The sequence below is a fragment of the Ammodytes marinus genome, assembly GCF_949987685.1.
Source record: "Ammodytes marinus genome assembly, chromosome: 13".
Classification (NCBI taxonomy): Eukaryota; Metazoa; Chordata; class Actinopteri; order Uranoscopiformes; family Ammodytidae; genus Ammodytes; species Ammodytes marinus.
Window position 1 is genome coordinate 22,248,083 of NC_137217.1, and position 18,229 is coordinate 22,266,311.

At 42.6% G+C, this 18,229-nt stretch overlaps 1 protein-coding gene across 3 annotated transcripts in view; it reads left to right on the forward strand.

Moving 5' to 3' along the window:
* Positions 1–18,229, forward strand: part of ddr1 (discoidin domain receptor tyrosine kinase 1) — a 41,716-nt gene that overhangs the window by 4,157 nt on the left and 19,330 nt on the right. For all 3 annotated transcript variants that reach the window (XM_080038933.1, XM_080038935.1, XM_080038934.1), the window contains exons 2-8: positions 8,624–8,781; positions 10,956–11,058; positions 13,775–13,850; positions 14,792–14,944; positions 15,530–15,677; positions 16,868–16,970; positions 17,689–17,875. In XM_080038933.1, coding sequence (XP_079895059.1) covers positions 8,682–8,781; positions 10,956–11,058; positions 13,775–13,850; positions 14,792–14,944; positions 15,530–15,677; positions 16,868–16,970; positions 17,689–17,875 — 870 coding nt within the window. In that variant the 5' untranslated portion in view covers positions 8,624–8,681. The remainder of the gene's footprint in view (positions 1–8,623; positions 8,782–10,955; positions 11,059–13,774; positions 13,851–14,791; positions 14,945–15,529; positions 15,678–16,867; positions 16,971–17,688; positions 17,876–18,229) is intronic.

An 18,229-nucleotide genomic window follows, 5' to 3' on the forward strand; every position in this document is an offset into this window, starting at 1 on the left:
GTGTGTACCTTAGGTTTTAATGCTGGGATATTTAGCCAAACAATTATAATAGGAAAGGGAGAAGAAGGAGATGTTTACTATTGGCAATTGGGTGGTGTCCATCTATGGTGGTGTCTCATGTGTTGTCGTCCATTCCAGTAGAGGGAAAGAGGATAAATAATAATAAAGTATTTATTTATTCAAATGTTTTCATTTTTGCTTATGTTCTATGAGTGCAATTAGAATATAAATCCATCATTGCAATATTTTGTGTGTGTCCGGATCATAATCAGTCGAGTTCCTCCTTAAACCATATCATGTTGAGTTAGGCCTACACCAAAATGCAAGCAAACCAACTGTGAATCACATGGAGTTCCTTCGCACGTCTCGCCAACGACTGGCAGTTGAAGTTATCGCTTGTGGAAAAAGTAGATGAACCCTTATAAAAAATGGAAACTGGCAAACTCTGTTCTCTCCCTCTCGCTCTTTTTCTCACTTCTCAGTTTATTTCATCTCTCTTCAAATCCTCACACTGTGGTGGTGTGTTTGCCTCAGTTGCTAGCACAAACCGTGCCCCTCGTGGCTCAGTATACCACTAATAATTACTAATGGCTCCTGGCAAAGTCAGTGCTTTTGAAACCTTGTTAGTGCATGGAGAAAACTGCGTGCAACATCAAAGTCAACCTTCTTTTTTTAATATGACTTCTCTTTGTATTTGGGTAGTAACGACATCCACGTTGAGTGGGGCGGACCTGTCTGTATTTCTCTCCTAGGGGTTTCGGAGAGGCACATTAGCATTAGGAAACTGGTGTGTGATATGTAATTTAGCCCTTTTTAGGAGGCCGAGGGAGGAGAAGGACTAGAAGTGTGATAGAGGTATCAGCCCGTGCCTGAGGCATTTAACAGAGATGAGGTGAGATGGTGTCTGTGTCCGTGTGTGTGTGTGGCTAGAGTTTTGGATCCTAACTTGTTTTATGGTGAGCATATTTCTTGTTTGCCTGCTGCAGTAGCTAAACACTAAACAGCTCAAAGGTGTTAGAAAGTATTTTCTCTCTTCTCAGCGGCCAGTCTTTAGAAATGAGAAGAGAGAGGGACATCTGTTCAAGGGCTGGGTTTAGCCTGACGGTTTTTTCTCACCTGGACTCAAAATGCTGAGGCTCGCTGAACTCATTCCTGCTTGACCTGTTCTCTCTGGTTCTTACCTTCTACTCTGTTCTGTTCCATCACTCCTTCTTTCCCTCCCTTCGATTCCCACTCTTTGTTTCAATAGCGGCTCACTGGATGAATAATTGTCACCCTCCTGCGGGCAAAGACCTGCGTACGTCTCACGCTAGCTCTGTCATTCTGAGCCACTTGGTTCTATTAAAAATGTTCCTCCACAGCGGCATTCTTCAGTCTGCCTCACTGTCTGTCCCTCCGTATCTCTGTCTCTCCGTCCGTTTTCTCTCTGCCCTTTGTGAGAGTAGCACTGTGCTGTCACATGCCTCTCCTTTCTCCTTTCACCCCATCCTCCCCTCTGCTTCTCACTTGTTCTGACAGGTGGCAGTGAGACTGTGTGCAAATTGAATTCAGGGAATTGGGCTGCGGGCTTGCTATCACACTGCAGCCCTAAAACGACCTTGGTGTCAAACTAGAGACCAGAGATCGACGCACACTCCGCTGCCACGCTGTCCTATTAACATGCTAATGCTTCCACATATCTGCTAGATTCTCATAACCATTTACACCCACGCTTCAACCCAAGGTCTATCGGTGAAGGTTGGTTTTCATGCACAGCAGATAATTCGGGTTCACTTTTTCGTATGGGAGAGAAAAGTTTTTCGTTGACTAGCTTTCAGTAGACAGTGAAATGCCGCTCCTTTTCATCCCAGATGCAGAGAAACGAGAGCCGAGAAATGTCTAACTTCATGTACTGACACGTATGAAACTTCAAGCCCTGAGAACCATAACAGTGTTCCAGTTGCTGTCAGTCAAATCAGTTTCCCAGAAGAACTTATAAGACACTCACCAACCGTTTTTCCTTTGCGTGCACAAAGGGAAGACTTCACTCTTACGCATTAGCAATAAAAAGCCGACTCAGCGTAATATCTGTTGATAGACGGAGGTGCTAACAAAGCCTTTGAACTTGGCTGGCTTGTTTTTGGTGTTGTGCTCACTGCTCTACGTCATATACTAGCTCTCACAACACGTCTTCTTTTGTTTTATTTTAGTCCAGTCTTAGTTTTTATGCATAAGGTCAAGGCCGTCCAACTTCTTCTGTGCTGTTACTCTGTATGTAACTCTGATCAGGCGTATTTCCTCTTTGATTGCCTCTCCAGATTCCATAGAATATTTTAGAGCTCAGCTATAATTTAAAAAACAGTCCATGAAAGAATATTGTCTTTACAGGCCTGACGCTACATATAACCATTCTGGATCTACATTGTTGTGGCTTTTAGATTTTTGCTCTTTCATTGTTGTGATGAGTGACACAAGCAAAAAACACACCTTTTGAAACATTTTCAATGACATAAAGGTTTTTCAAATCACCTGCCCAATCACTGGGCTTGGACATATGTGAATATTCAAAACATGGTATATGTGTCTACAACCTCCTACCATGTGTGTGTCTTTTACCACCAAAAAAAGGAAAGAAAACTAAAAAAAGAATATGTTTAGGCCAACTAGCTTATCGTAGTGCTTTGTCCCCACATTTACAAATAGGTTTGTGTAACTGCTGTTGATGAGGGCATTCTTCATTTGCCAGAACAAACTGTGGTAATCAGTCACCATTTGTCTCTGTCTGCCATGCAGATATGCCGAGCAGTGCTGCAACTGGTATATGGACTGAGGGGCCAAGTTCCAAGTATAAAGCGGACAGTGAAATGGGGAAAAGATGGAAGTTTCACTCTTTAGTTATGATTGATCTCAGCTTTACGTAGCCACAAGCTAATGAACCCAACTTTATTACATTCATTACTCAGCCGGTTTCGCACTTGCCCTCCAGCTTCAGCTCCTGAGTCTCTGTTCTAAACTAAAACCAGTGTTAAACTTTTGAGTCAGATTTGTTATGAGCTCTGTTGTTGCACAGCGCTGTAGGGCAGTATCATACTGTATCATATACCGCCCTGCTGTGTCTGTGCCACCGGGAAGATGTTCTGAATTGACTATTTGTTGGGTTCTTCAAAGCTGACATGTTTTAATGAGTCATGCCATGTATAGCGCAACTAAAGTATTCCAGTAAACTCGTTTTTTTTCTTACAATCCCCTTACCATTCATTCTTAAGTGACTCCTTGTGAAGCATAACCCACTTGAGTCATTCCTCAGTCACATGCTACACTTTCTCTTTCTCTGCTCTTATTGCTGCTTTTTAATTTGTTTTTCTGACTGTCTCTGTTTTCCTCCTTTCAACTCTCATTACCTTGTTTCAGTGACTCATCCATTCCTCCCCCCTGCTTCCTCAACCTCTGGTAAAAGTCAGTACAATCACATTCCACAGTTGTGACTTGCACTTCCTTGTATAGAATAATGTTGTGACACAGAGCTGAATAATTTGATGACCATACGTATGACCAACACCACAACCAATAGTAAGGCATGACACCAGACCTCGTTGATCATCTGTAGATGTTCGTGTAGATGGTTATTAAAAGTGCACTGCCTGTGTTTTCAGTTCAAGAGCAAATGTCTCCAGCCTCCTTAGCAACCTTCGTCCATGACCGCGGGGGAGTAGTTGTGTTGTTTCCTCTCGTAGTGGATAGTTTCCTTTACTCTGAGTGATATTTTAATATTTAACCAAAGTAAGCTGAAGGAAATTCTTTCAGGATGTTAAAAAAGTAACCCCATGGGTAGATTTCTCCAGCCAAACAACGTACGCTTGCCCTTGGAGTGGGTCGTCAAGTACAAACAAGGAAACAGTGGCCCTGCAGAGAACAGCACTTGATTCACACCATCCATGAGTCTCACAGGAACAAGTCTGTTTTCATTGGAAACATTAAAATTACCTTGTTTTTTTGTGGCCAGCTTGTGGGAGATGGAAGATTAATTTGTGCTTCCTTCTCTCTAGACCTCTGAGGTTAGTGGTGCGTAACACCTCGCCCCCTTCCTGACACTCTGACGGAAATCCAAACAAAGAGCTCCCTCCTTTCTGTCTCCCGGTGGCCCCAGTTAGTCATGTCTAACTGCAGCGTTATACTCTATCTGGCTTTGATTGAAGACTTCACACATTGAGGTCTGTGTGTGTGGACAGTAAATACTTAAAGGAGGCAAAGTTTTAAACGTTTAAGCATTTTAGGTACAGATCTTTTATCACTGCTGACCATTTTCCAAAATATATCATAAGTTTAAGATATAAGATATATATATATATACATTTTTATGCAAAGGTTGTTTTCAACATTTTGATAGCCATTGCAGATGAGAGTGGGGTATGTTTTAACACAACATAGTTGTCTTTAGCCGTGCGTGTATCTCTGTTTATTGTTTTCCAGTCCTGAGGCACAGCATTGCTTCGAGCTAAATGCTACCATTAAAATACTAACATGCTCACAGGGACAATGCCACCATGCTAATGTTTTGCAGGTAATGTTAACACATAATGTTAACCCGGACCCAGTTCTACTAATATTGTAGGAAAAATATGAGGGATGGAACACAGACTAAGTAGACCACATATAACACATTTCTGATGTTTTTTTTTTAATCCAAAATATTATCCAAACTTTTTTTTTAACCCTAATATTAGAATGTGTTGTCATTCACAAATTTAGCAAAAGAACATGTATTAATTCAATATTAATGAAACACTAAAATTAATTGATTAGCTTATTAGCATTTTTGTTATTGTGACGAATACATCACTCCAAATTTTTATGACTATTTTGAGGCTCACGGCCCGATGTGACGTATACGTCACATCGATATTTACCTAACTTGTTCTATATAAAGTTGTTAATGAAATATGGTCAGACTAGGTTAAATGTAATACAGGACACCCTATTAAAGCATTAGAAGCGTTAAATGGGTTTTAAAGCTCCCATATTATACACTTTTCGGTTCTATTATACACCATATTATATGGTCTTAGTGGTCCCTAATACGTTTTTCTTTAATTGTTTGCTGAAAAAAACTTTCAGATAATTTATTGTACTATGCTGATGTTCAGCTGATCTCACAATGGCCTATTTTTTAAAAAGAGCTGCAGCTCCACTCGTAAATATACAATCTTTGAGCTCCCCCCGCCCCCTGTCCGGAAGCGAAGCCAGATACGCCTTGCCCTCTGTCTGTCAGGGCCGTGGACCAATAAGAAATAGGGGTGTGGGCTGCACAGTGGCAGCTTCTGGCTTTCCAGTTTTTGAGGTCAGAAACGAGGAGAATTCTGACTGGAGTATATTGGGGGGGAGGGGTGGGGGTTTCAGAAAGGGGGAGAGTGAGAAAAGGAGAGATTGTTATTTTTTAAAATATTTTGGCAGTCTCTAGGCACACTGTGTACACATGGATATGTTAGAACACATTTAAAAAGTGCATTTAGCATAATATGTGACCTTTAACTCACCTTTAGTAACAAAAAACAAGCTTTTGAAATTTGCTAATTTCTCCAATTGTGTGCAGCTGTCACACTGCAATCTTTGGGAAGTCACTTCCTGACAGTCACATGGCTGTCACATGACAACCACACCAGGATGTTGAGTATATGTCACTAAGGGACTTAATGAGTAAACATCTAGTATAAACCTGTATGAGGAATATTTTGGGACATTCAAAGTGTGTGTGACCTGGATGTCACCGTGGGTCCTTCTGGGTTTTAACCATTTGCCCCAACAATCTGACGAGAAAATAATCGTCAGATTAATCGATTATCAAAATAATCGTTAGTTGCAGCCCTAGATCACAGGAAAGGATTTGTTATGCATTTGATATAATTGTGTATGCCAAAATATAAGCTGATTTCTCAAATAATTATCAAGACATGTCACTCAAATCAGATCAGCAAAATCTGGGATTGTCTGGGGAAATATTTTGTGTTTTGCAAAATCTTGTGACAACTTTTATCGTGTATCAAAGTCAGAGGATCATCTAAGTTAATAAAACTCATCCTGGGGACTGTGCATGTGTATACAAAAGATCATGACAATCGTCCTTAGTTGTTGCTTAGCCTTAGTAGCTCTAACAACTTTTAACTAATTAGTACATTTGTATGCTAAAATTCATTACATTCAGATGATGTGTGGTTCCATGACATTGCATCATTGTGAAAAGAATACATCTGTTAGTTCCTGGCTTTTGAAATATTTTTCGGATCGGATTTTGATCATGTAACTGGACCAAAAACATGTGGACTAAATGTAGGCTGTGATAGATCATCTCTTTGAGGCTTCAAGTCTCTGCAAGTAGATTTTCATACTGTGCTGACAGAGACTTAACTAAAAGTCGCTGGAATGCTGAGAATAACCAAAAAGCCAATAAGTTATGATACTTTCTGGAAAATCTTCAGTAGTGATGTGAAGCATACACGATTTGCAGTAAATGGGCTGGAACATGCAGAACCACCTGTATAATCCTTTGGGTCAATCCTGACGTTTGTATTGGCGTTTATAATACAACTGGAAAGAATAACGACAGCGAGCATACGTTTTCCAACACGAGGAGCTCGCTAGAGAAGACGCTAACCAGAGCCAAGGCAGTCCTGCCTGAAGCAATCTAATTATAGAGACTCTGGCAAACTATCTTTAATGATGCAATGGTTGCTAAATTAAAAAAAAAAATATGTGTGTGTCTTTTTTGCTCATGTCTCGCTCTCCTGTCGGTCGTGTCTAGTTGTGCAGGACAGAAGCTTCAAGCAGCAGCAGCTGCTCATAAGTATTAATTAGCTTTTTGCTTATGGATTAGCCAACATGTGAGAGTGTAGAACAGGCTCCACACTGTGCTAACTCTTCCAGAACCCATCTCCCTCTCTCTGAGCACTGACCACAGCTGTTCAACACCACTTGACTTGTCCAACAACAATGTTCTCAGATGGCTGTGGCGACTTTTGTTCCCATTCGCCCAAAACATTTGTCTGCCTTTGTTTCTCTGTGGTGTGCTGGATAGAAGTTTGTCCCCCCACACCCTTTGTCCCTCATCGACATCAGTGTTGAAGCACTGTCGGGGATACTGTTTGTTGACGTTGGTTGTTATGGTGATGGCCCTGGATTTGTGGCCACAGTCATCAGATTCTCAACTCTTGATTTTGCACACGCAGCTTTGGTCCTGTGAGCTCCAAATTTCAGCATTTTGTCATCTGGCATAATCCTACACATACTTAGTCATTTGGAGAGTTTTGGGTGTTTTTTTCTGCAAAAACAAATAAAACATGTTGGCCCCTCTTCCTACTCTGTTTCCCCACGAGGAACACGTGCACCATGTATCGTGCTTTTTGTCTCCCATTCAGGACAGCTGCACTGGCTATCCCTGAGATCCCCTCTATGCCCACATATGCGCTCCTCGCACCCATGCACACACACGCACACACACACACCCTGCGAGGCCATAAGTCAACCGCTCTAACCCCCCCCCCCCACCCAAATACACACACACACACACACGTAGCCGTGTCATCGCTCCTCTTGTTCCATCGTCTCCGCCCTGTTGTGCCCCTGCTAACTCTACTATTCACTTTGTTTCCATACATTACCCCACCCGACTCCCTCGACACCCCCCCCCACCCCATAACCCCCAAATTTCTGTCACTACAGCTGTGTGTCAGCTGTCGGCCTGTCCCAGTCTAGTCAGAGTTGAAGCCGAAACACAGAGGGTCTACAGGGAAGAAAGCCTGGCCTCTCTGTCTATCCCAGCTGTCACTCCCACTTCAGACTTCCACTTATCATGGGATTTTTTTCCTCCCTCTCGCTTCACAACTGCAAGTCTTCCTCTAACACGTTCAAAAGTACAATATGCACAAGGGATGAAGCCATGGCATTTGGTTTTTCTATATGCTTCACATATTTGGTTGTTAATAATGATATACCTTGTACATACCCAGCACAGACCATGTTTGTGTCCCCTACACATTGTATCTGTCCTTTAGTTCTCTCTGACTCAACATGTCTTCAGTATTCAGTCTTACCAAACCTGGTGCTATAAATAGGCTCTGTCCTATTAAGGGAATCTTTTTTTTTAAATCAGTAATTTGGAGAAAGTATTGGCATTTCAAGTACAGGATGACTAAAATTCTCCGCGAGCAAATAGGACCAAACTAATTATACCATCCTAAATTACCAAGCTGTGTGTACCGTTTCCAAAGGCAGCAAAGTATTATTATATGCCGACATGCTGCTGAGAAAAACAAATTAGTGTGTGAAAGTGGCCTTTGTTCTATGGCTTTGTGCCTTCTCCTCTGGGGTTTGGTCCATTGCTGAGCTTGGCATGCAAAATATTGAGCCACTGATGATATCCTTCGTGCGTTGGACTAAGAGGATTTGATTGAGCGAGAGACTAGGGTTATCAATGGAGATAGTTCGCCTGTGAGCTCAGCAGCCAAGGCTTAAAGCTTTATACTGGCAAGTATAATGGACATGTGGGTGTGAAAATAAAAAAGGAAAATTGGTGTTTGATGATGATATGTGCAGATTCAACAAGAATGCTAATGCAGTATATGTTCTAAATATCTCTTTTTCTCTCCGACAGGTATGTCTGTTGTCACCATCGTGTCTCCGGACAGGTAACCAGCTGTGTTGCTGCTGTCATGGCTTTGCCAACCTTGCGGCTCTTTCCTGTCACTGTGCTCACGGTCGTGGTGGCGCTGGTGTCTTCCTCAGAGGACCATGAGTGGCACTTTAACCCAGGTAGGATTTCATAAACACGTATTCAATAAAGAGGACATCTGAATTAGTGATGGATAAATTGTTCCCCCCACATCTTATGTACATTTTTCTTTCTTTACCTGTATCTCTCACAAAATAACTGCCACATTTTTAAAGAGCTTGGCATTGGCCACATCTCGAGGTTGTTTTTTATTCCTTTTAAATCCGACATGATTGCAATTTCTTTCCCTATCCTTCCCCTCTCCTCTTTGTGGCCACGGGCACAGCAATCGTCCATCCTGCTGTGCCGACATTCTCCTCACATTCTCAGATCAGTAAGGCCCATTCTCCGTTCGCTATCAACAGGCTATCCTGTGTCCACTCCCTGTCTGCCAGCCAGTCGTGTGTAATAGGAGAATGAGATAGCTGGGCCGCCCATACCCCCCGCCCCCCCCCCCCACACACACACGGCTCGTCAAGCTCGCTAACGCACAGGCAGCTCATGAAAGTGTCAGTCAAAATGTCGGGTAAGGGAGCACATGAGGGGTTAGTGAATGAGAGCCAAGCAGTTGTAACTAGAGGAGATTGTTTGCAGTGCAGTCAACCTTGTGACTGTGCGTGAAACTGGCTGCAAGTATGGATTATTATATGTTGATTATGTTGATTATTTTTCGAGTCATTACAGCCCATGAATATCAGGAGTTTCTGCTTAATAAATAATGTACCGAAACAGATAATCCTAATTAGATCTGAAACAACCAGCCGATTTAATCAATTAGACAAAAGTGTACCTGCATAAAATGTAGACATTATACAGACAGAGCAAAGAGATAAATGCAAAACACATTCATCAGTTTAATAATGGAAATAATCATTTGCTGTATATCCCTTATGCAAATTCTGTCGACTGTTGAATGATTAACTGATTAATCAAGTAATCGTTTCTGCGTTATATAAATAAATATACAAAATAGATTGATGGAAAGAACCCGTTGGACATAGAAAGACTGTGGCACAACACACTAACACCCACACCGTTTTATCTTGTTGAAAGAAGGGAATCAAGTGTTTCAGTGTGAACAGAAAGGTTAAGAGGATGGTCCAAAGTTTTTTATGAAAAATGACAGAAAGGGAAGGTGAGAGCAGAGGACAAAAAGAGAGAGGGATGTAGACAGAGAGAGGTGAGAAGATTTCAGATGGCAGGGTGTTAACTGTCGATGTGTGATGATGATGTAATGATATGGGCACCTGTCTCCGGGGTGTGGATTAAGTGTTTGTTTTTGTGTGTGTGTGTGTGTGTGTTTTCAGTGTGTCTGTCTCTCTGCTGTACCCGTTGGGGTTTTTAGGGTTTGTCATCAGGCCCAACATTCCTATCCAATGACTCAATGACAGAAAGCGAGATAGACGCCCAGCCCACCCCCGCCTCTTTCTGTCACCCTCAGCCTCCCCTCCATATCACTGTCAGTTCCCCTTTCCGCTTTATCACCACCACCCCCGGCCCCCCCTCCTCCCCCCTTCACCATCTCCTCCTCACGACTGTATTCAGAGCGGATAGCTGAGTCGTTGGGTAATCCCTGCCCGGGACCACGCTGTCTGGGTGGTTTGATAATGTTGCCCGCTGGAGCCAAGTCAACGCAGATATCTGAGACCTGTTCTTGTTTCTTTCGTTCGCCCTTCGTGTCTTTATCGCCTTTGTTCCCTCACTGAAAAAATCCCACCACCAGTGGTAACCCAAATAGGGGCTGTGCTGGTTCGCTGGAGAGTAGGAGTGCTGGAAAAAAAAGAAGAAACAGGATAGGTGTAGCCTCAGAAGACAGGTCACAGCGTCTTACAAGGGCCTGCCAGATACACTCATTTTCAATTTAGAGAATTATAAACACTATCTCTACTGTAGTCACTTTTGACAGGACAAAGTGGACTTACAGGAAAAGGTGACGCAAAACATTGTCTGCCATTACGGTCTACATGAACTCATTAGCACAGACGCCAAACAGCGTGCAAACAGGAACAATTTTATTGTCCAGCCTCAGTCTCTATGTGGTTTTGAGAAGCATGAAGTCCGGAAGCTTTCCCAGAGATGACATAGCAACATTATGCTCCGTGACCAATGATGGCTGCTGACACTCTTAATGGGAATATTATGTTTCCCCTGGACATGTGCTCTGTACGGATGAGAGAGTGTTGCTCATGTCTCCCTTCAATCTTTCCCCTTGCAGCTCAGTGCCGTTACGCCCTGGGGATGGAGGATGGCACCATCCCAGACTCTGACATCACAGCCTCCAGCGCCTGGTCAGACTCTACTGAGGCCAAACATGGAAGGTAGGAAATGTGTGAGTGCAGGGTTGAAAGTGAAAAATTACTCCAACCACAATTAATCAAGGGACATTTCCTGCTCTCTCTCTCTCTCTCTGTGTGTTCACAGCCTTAAAACTGTAATTATTCTTAACTGAAACCAACGCTGAAAAGCATTTACCAACATCGCTGATTGGTATGGTCTGTTCTATTGCACCTGTAACCACGATCAACAGTAATATCATGTTCTACTAACACACCATGGAGTATACATCTACATCTGCGCAGCAAAGTGAAAAGGCCAACCACTGGACTTGGCAACTTTGCTATTTAGTATGCATTGTACAATAATTTTGACATAAACTAATACAGACTTGATTTTCACTGTGATGAATTACATGACTCAGGTATTAGCGTGTGCTAATTGGTGTTCATACCACGGAATGAAAGTAGAAGTCTTGAGCAGTATTAAAAGAACACTAAAATATCTAAAACACATCACCACGGTTTCGTAAAAAGATTAGCTTTGATGTAAAGTGTATGTTTTTGGTAGTAGTTGGACTAAGACATGCAAAACCCCCACAAAGAAAAGCAGCACTAGATCTGACAGGAGTTGTTTTCTACTCGTATGAAGTGTCTAACGAGTGGTCTGATTATCCGGCTGCATCATCGCTGATGAATTTAAAACAGTAAGGGTCAGGATGTCACATTTGCCATTTCACTGGAATAAAAACGGGATAATTCTCAGTCAGAGTGGTCTTCATAAGTGCTTCTGTTGTACTTTAACTTTCTATACTTTAGTGCAACTGAACTACTTCTATTACAGTACAATGTAAGTCCATTTACAGGACTTCTAGTATAGGAACACATGTCACTGCAGACTTCAGTCTGTCGGCACCACGCTAAAGTAATTTGTCGGGGCTTTATTAGATTATGATAGAAGATGATAGTGTGTGTCTTTGCAAAACCCACTCGGTAATTATATTACCACCTTGTCTGTCCGGCAGCAAGGTCAGAATCATGAGAGCCAAGCTAGGCCTGCAACATGCTACAGCCGCGTGTGTGTGTGTGTGTGTGTGTGTGTGTGTGTGTGTGTGTGTGTGTGTGTGTGTGTGTGTGTGTGTGTGTGTGTGTGTGTGTGTGTGTGTGTGTGTGTGTGTGTGTGTGTGTGTGTGTGTGTGTGTGTGTGTGTGTGTGTGTGTGTGTGTGTGTGTGTGTGTGTGTGTGTGTGTGTGTGTGTGTGTGTGTGTGTGTGTGTGTGTTCATTTGTCTCCATTGGTCTGTTGGGCTGGGTTTCTTGGCTCAGTGTCTAACCATGTGGAAATGATTATTAGCCCTAACTCTTTTAAAGACTCACAGGGGAGACCCTGAGAGAGAAAACAGAAAGAGCAGTGCATATAGAAAAGAATGGAACAAGTGATAGGTGGATCACAGTGATGGTATGCTGAAAAGTGGAGAAAAAAATATATGAGAAAACAGGGTTTGAGGGAAGGTGTTGGATAGAGGGAGGGATTCAGGGATGCAGAGCTGATAGGTAATTTCTTTTTTTCGTGCCTCCTATTACTCTGCGGCAGGGAAAAATCGACATATTGGTTCGAGCCAGTGGGGGAAAGATGGAGTGAAACAAGGTAATTGAGAACTAGCGGAGAGGAATGAATTGTTGGCTGGCATTAAGGTAGAAAAAGTGAAAGACAGACAGACAGACAGACAGACAGAAATAGGAGAAAAAACAAGGTACTTGGCAGAACAGTGTGCTCTGATGTTACTCTTCCTCTACCCGGCCCAGGACACTCTGTGGACCGCTAATGTCTTGATATCATCTCCTGGTTTCCGGCTGCAATGATCTCACCCACCGAGGGGAGAACAGGATTGTTTGAATTACTAGCGCCAATGTCACTGTGACGGAGTTGATATATAGTGATTAGTATTTTGGGGCGTCTGAGCAGCAGCAGCAGCAGCTTTCGTTATGAGAGAAGCCCCCACAGTGGTCAGAGTGTGTTTGTGGCCTGGCGTCAGTTCCAAAGCTCCCAAGACACACAGCCAAGTATGCGGTCTTTATGTGGCCAGTATGTGGTGGGTAGTTTAGACTTCTCTTCCCGGGCTGGATAAAGGGGAGGTCGTACTAAGTAAAAATGTGTTAGTGGTGCATGTGTGTGGTCATGGCAGGCTCTATAGAGCTGTGAGTGATGATTGGCCCTGACGTTCTACACCAGGCCTTGTTGGGAGGTTTGAAGAATGTAGTAGAGTTTGTAATTTTCACTGTGCCCCTTTCATCTTTTTCCCCCTGTACGTGTGCTCTCTTTATTTTCCATCTGTGTGCAATCTCTCTCTCTCTCTCTCGCCCTCTCTCTCTCGCCCTCTCTCTCTCGCCCTCTCTCTCTCTCTCTCTCTCTCTCTCTCTCTCTCTCTCTCTCTCTCTCTCTCTTGCCTACGGTATGCCTTAAGCAATAGCCACGTCTATGTCTCCCTGTTTTTTTTCTCTTTCAGACAAGCCTTATTTATATGTGAATGTTTGGCTGCTGTGTAATCAAATATGTATGGTGGTAGAGGAGGGTCAGACTGTTTGTATTGAATTCTCAGTTGTACTGCTGCGTGCTGCCGGCACTGTGGGTTTTGATGTTGTCTTGTGCTAGATGTGTTTGTATCTCTGCGTTTGGGACTGGTGGGATTTAGTGAACTTTTTCAGTTTCAGTTTTTTTTTCTATTTAGTTATGTAGCATTAATAAGTGTCTGTTTCTCTCAGGTTGAGTACTGGAGAGGGAGACGGAGCGTGGTGTCCTGCAGGATCCGTTTACCCCAGTGGATCAGAATACCTTCAGGTCAGAATCGATACTCGGTTGATTTGCATTACTGCTCAGTACAATTGGTGTATTGTTATTTAAAATAAAATAAAAGACTTGTGGTCAGTTGCAATTTTATGATTATGAAGCTTATATAAATGTTTTTAAGACTATTGTAATAGTAAACATATTCATTTAAGCCTCATACAAATATGTAATCTACTCAAAGCCCCTTAAAGTCATTTAAGAACAGCTAATGTAGATTGCTAAAATAAAGTGGATTTTCTTATATACACATTTTCTTTCTTGCTGAAAGTAAGATGAGAAGTTTGATACTACAAGCATATTTTTGTCAAAACTGGAGCCAGACAATATTTAGCTTAGTTTAGCATTAAAACTGGAAACAGGTCTACTTTGGTTTAGGAGCTAGTCTGGCCCTGTTCAAAGATCAGAACTTCAGCCTACCAGAGACTATAAAATCCATTGATTTGAAGTTGTATATTGTTTGTTTAAGATGTACAAAAAGTGTAAAAACAAGATATTTTATGGGGGTATATGCTTTACTATGCACTTTAAGACGGAGCCAGAATAGCTGTTTGCCCCTGTTCATAGTCTTTGTGCTAAGCTAAGTTAATGGCTGCCTGCTGGAGTTTCATATTTAAAAGATTGATATGAGATTGGTATATTGATCTTCATATATAACTTGCAGCAAGAAAATTAATAAACTTTCCAAAATGTTGACATACAGTTGATTTACAAATGTTACACATTCAGCTGTTTTATTTTGTCTAGCCTATTTTATTACATTATCTGTATCTTTATCCAAGTGTCTGTATTTAAGTGAGTTATGAATGTTTAAGTAATGTATTTAAGTGAGTTATGTATGTTGAAGTAATGTATTTAAGTGAGTTATGTATGTTGGAGTAATGTATTTAAGTGAGTTATGTATGTTGAAGTAATGTATTTCCTGGCTCCTGCAGGTAGACCTGCACAAACTCCATTTCCTGGCTTTGGTTGGTACGCAGGGTCGTCATGCCGACGGGCACGGCCAGGAGTTTGCCCGCAGTTATCGGCTCCGCTATTCCCGAGACGGAGTTAAATGGATGACCTGGATGGACCGCTGGAGCCAGGAAGTAAGCAGAAGCTTATCCTTTCGTTCATTTCACTAATGTGTACTTTGCCAGCTTAACTTTTCCTAGTAATGTTTCTGTTCAGGCAAAAGTTTTCAACACTATGCAATGAATGGCTTACCTTGTGCAGATAAACACACCTCTGATAGTGTTTGGTAAATGTAATTTTTTTTTCTTTGGTGACAAGTCCTGCACTGTTTTGTACCAGTATTACAGGATTTAGGAATTTAGTGATCCAATAGCCAGCGTTTTAGGGTAGAAATCAAATTGTTTGTTTTCCCTTTTCAGTTATTATTTCACAAAATGCTAAACATGAAAATAGCAAGCCAATGTTAGTTTTTGGGTGAAGGCTGCACTACAAAAACTGTGCCTGAGGCTCACAGTATAAAATCAATCATTTTTTACAACTTTGTGTTTTAAAGAAAAAGTTCAGTCAGTTCATTTGGGTATTTTTTTTATTTTAATGAATAGAATTTGAAGTCGCACACGGAATAAAAAAGCCTTAGCCTCCAGGCACCACTCATTCAGAGAAGAGGAGAGGAGTGATGTGCTGTGTTATTCAATATTTTGCACGTCTCTTCACTCTAGGTGGTGTCAGGGAATGAGAACACCTACGATGTTGTGCTGAAGGACCTTGGCCCTCCCATCGTGGCCCGCATGGTTCGCTTCTACCCCCTGGCTGACCGGGTTATGAGTGTTTGCCTGAGGGTGGAGCTCTATGGTTGTGTGTGGAACGGTAAGTGTTTTGAGTGAAGGTGAAGGAGACACAAAGAGAGACTACAGATACAAAATGTCACTGCTTTTTGTGGTTACTTTGGTATGCCTCTGGTCTTTGTATTCTGCCGCATGCCCCCCAAACCTTTAGAAATTACATCATAATTCTTTAGGTGGGGGTGACTGACCTTACTATTTTCTCCTGTATCAGATTGTTCGGTAGTAATGTTTACGAGTGTTTCCCCCATACTGTACATCCAATGCCTGTATTAATTCGAGCCATTGAATCAAATTTACAGCCTCAGTGGGGTTTACCTGGATAGAAGAAGCCACACTGGATGATAAATGGCATTGGTTTCCATGTTTCCCGAAGCACTGCACTGGCTGACCGAGTATTTATGACAGACTCCCCTCCCCTCCTGCCCCATCCACCTCCTTTACACAGCGTCAGCCTGCCTGTAAATCTTAGCTGTCACAGAGGCTAAAAGCCCCAGTTCCTGGTCTGTGTCCATAGGGAGTCCATCTTTCTAGAAAATGCTCTAATGTGGATTTTGTGGCAGCGCAGCTCAGCTCAGCCAGAGATTAAGCAGAATATTTTCAGAATGTCAGGTTTTACGCACACAGGGCCTCTCATTTCATCTCACCCCGTATCGATATGTTGGCAGCACAGTGTCTTTCCTGTGTTTATTATTTGACATTCAGTGTGGACCTGTCTGACCCTCACACTCCCACACACACACAGGTACATGAGACACACAGACCCTCGTTGATGTGGAAACATAGCAGAGCATACTGAACACACACAGTAAATCCTATGTGAAGCATTGTTTATTATGGGTAGCAGAGCGGCGGGTTGCAGTCCGTGTTACTGACGTCACCTCTTCTCTCGGGGAGCGGCTGATTATCTGCATGTTGGAGCGGAAAGGCTTGAGTTTCACCGGTTAATGGTGGCTGGGGCTGAGCAGCAGACCTCTTCGTTTGTTTTACCACTTTAAAAAACATCTGCAGCTATTTCCCTGCTGCTGTGATTACTGTTGAATATTGGCTCAGTGTAACGTGTCGCTGATGAAAATGAAAAGCTTGAAAAAGTTGAAAAAGTTTCACATGCAGCTGGTGTGTCTATCTCTTAAACAGAAAACAAGAAAAAGCATGTTTTGTTCCAAAAACCACGTGACCAATTTTGAATATTTTTCATCCTTTTCTGCCACTCAGATGGGTTGAAAGCTTACACTGCCCCAGTGGGTCACGTCATGCAACTGTCGGGTAAACCTGTCTATCTAAACGACTCCACCTACGACGGGAGCACTGAGCAAGGGTAAGATATTCAGCCGGCTTTCATGTCTTATGTATGAGTTGGCAATCTCATCTGCATGCATTCCCATAGACAGCTCCTTGGAATTCAGCCTTGGCTGTAACTTGCAACACTTGCTTTGATAAATATGATCACAGTAAAGATTCATAAGTGTTAGGGTCGACAATGTGGAGTGAAATGTGGCGCGATCAATGGAATAGCAATGGCTAGTCAGCAGCGCTCATCACATCTGTTAGCACTGAAGTGGGGGCTCAGCCAAACCATTTCTTGAAAGTTTATTCTGGTGTCCACCTAATCGAAAGGGAATGACATAAAAAAGGTTTTTAGCTGCCCAGGGATTTGGCCATAATGTTTTGAGGGGGCACACTTGCATGTGCTGTGTGGTTAATGGGGCTGAAATGTTTTTCTAGCGGGTGAGCTAACACCTTTTATGTAATCCAGATGCATATGTAGCAGATGTGTGTGTGTGTGTGAGGGAGAGAATTGGAGGTCTGGAAGCAAGGGGACCCATGTGGTCACCCTGTCGTTTTGCTTTATTTCTGTTTAGCTTGTATGTGAAGAGAGGAAGAGAAAACAGCTGTCATTTTTGTGTGTGTAGGTGTAAGTATACGCATGCCAGCATCTTTTTAGGCACCTCTGCATGCCAGTACATGTATAAATGTTAAAATAGAAAGAACACAGCTCCATGCTAACCCATCCAGTGGTGTGTGTGTGTGTGTAGGATGCAGTTTGGAGGCCTGGGTCAGCTCTGTGACGGTGTCCTGGGGGGAGACGACTTCATTCAAACTAAGGAGCTGAGGGTGTGGGCCGGTTATGACTACCTGGGCTGGAGCCGTGAAGCCCTTGGGCAAGGCAGCGTGGATATTGAGTTCCACTTTGAGAAACCACGTGTCTTCCACAACATGCAGGTAAACCAGTGAAGATTGCGTCATGGTACATGTGTAGATGTATGAGAGTGTTATTCAGGACATTGTTTTACCACTGGATTCTCAGACAGCACGAGGGCTGCCTGTAAATCAGAGGTGTCATTGAGGCTTAAAGCTAAAGTTCCCGTTATGTGTCAATTTTTCAAAAATGTGCTCTAATGTGAATGATGACGCACTGCAGCTCTGCTTGTCCACAGGCCAGAGATTATGCAGAATCTACAAAATGTCAAGTTTTATCACACTCAGTCTGTCATCCCCTGTCAGAACAGAAGTGATCGCACCTATGTGTCTTTTTATGCATAAAAGAATGTCAGTTTGATGTAAGACATCCTTATT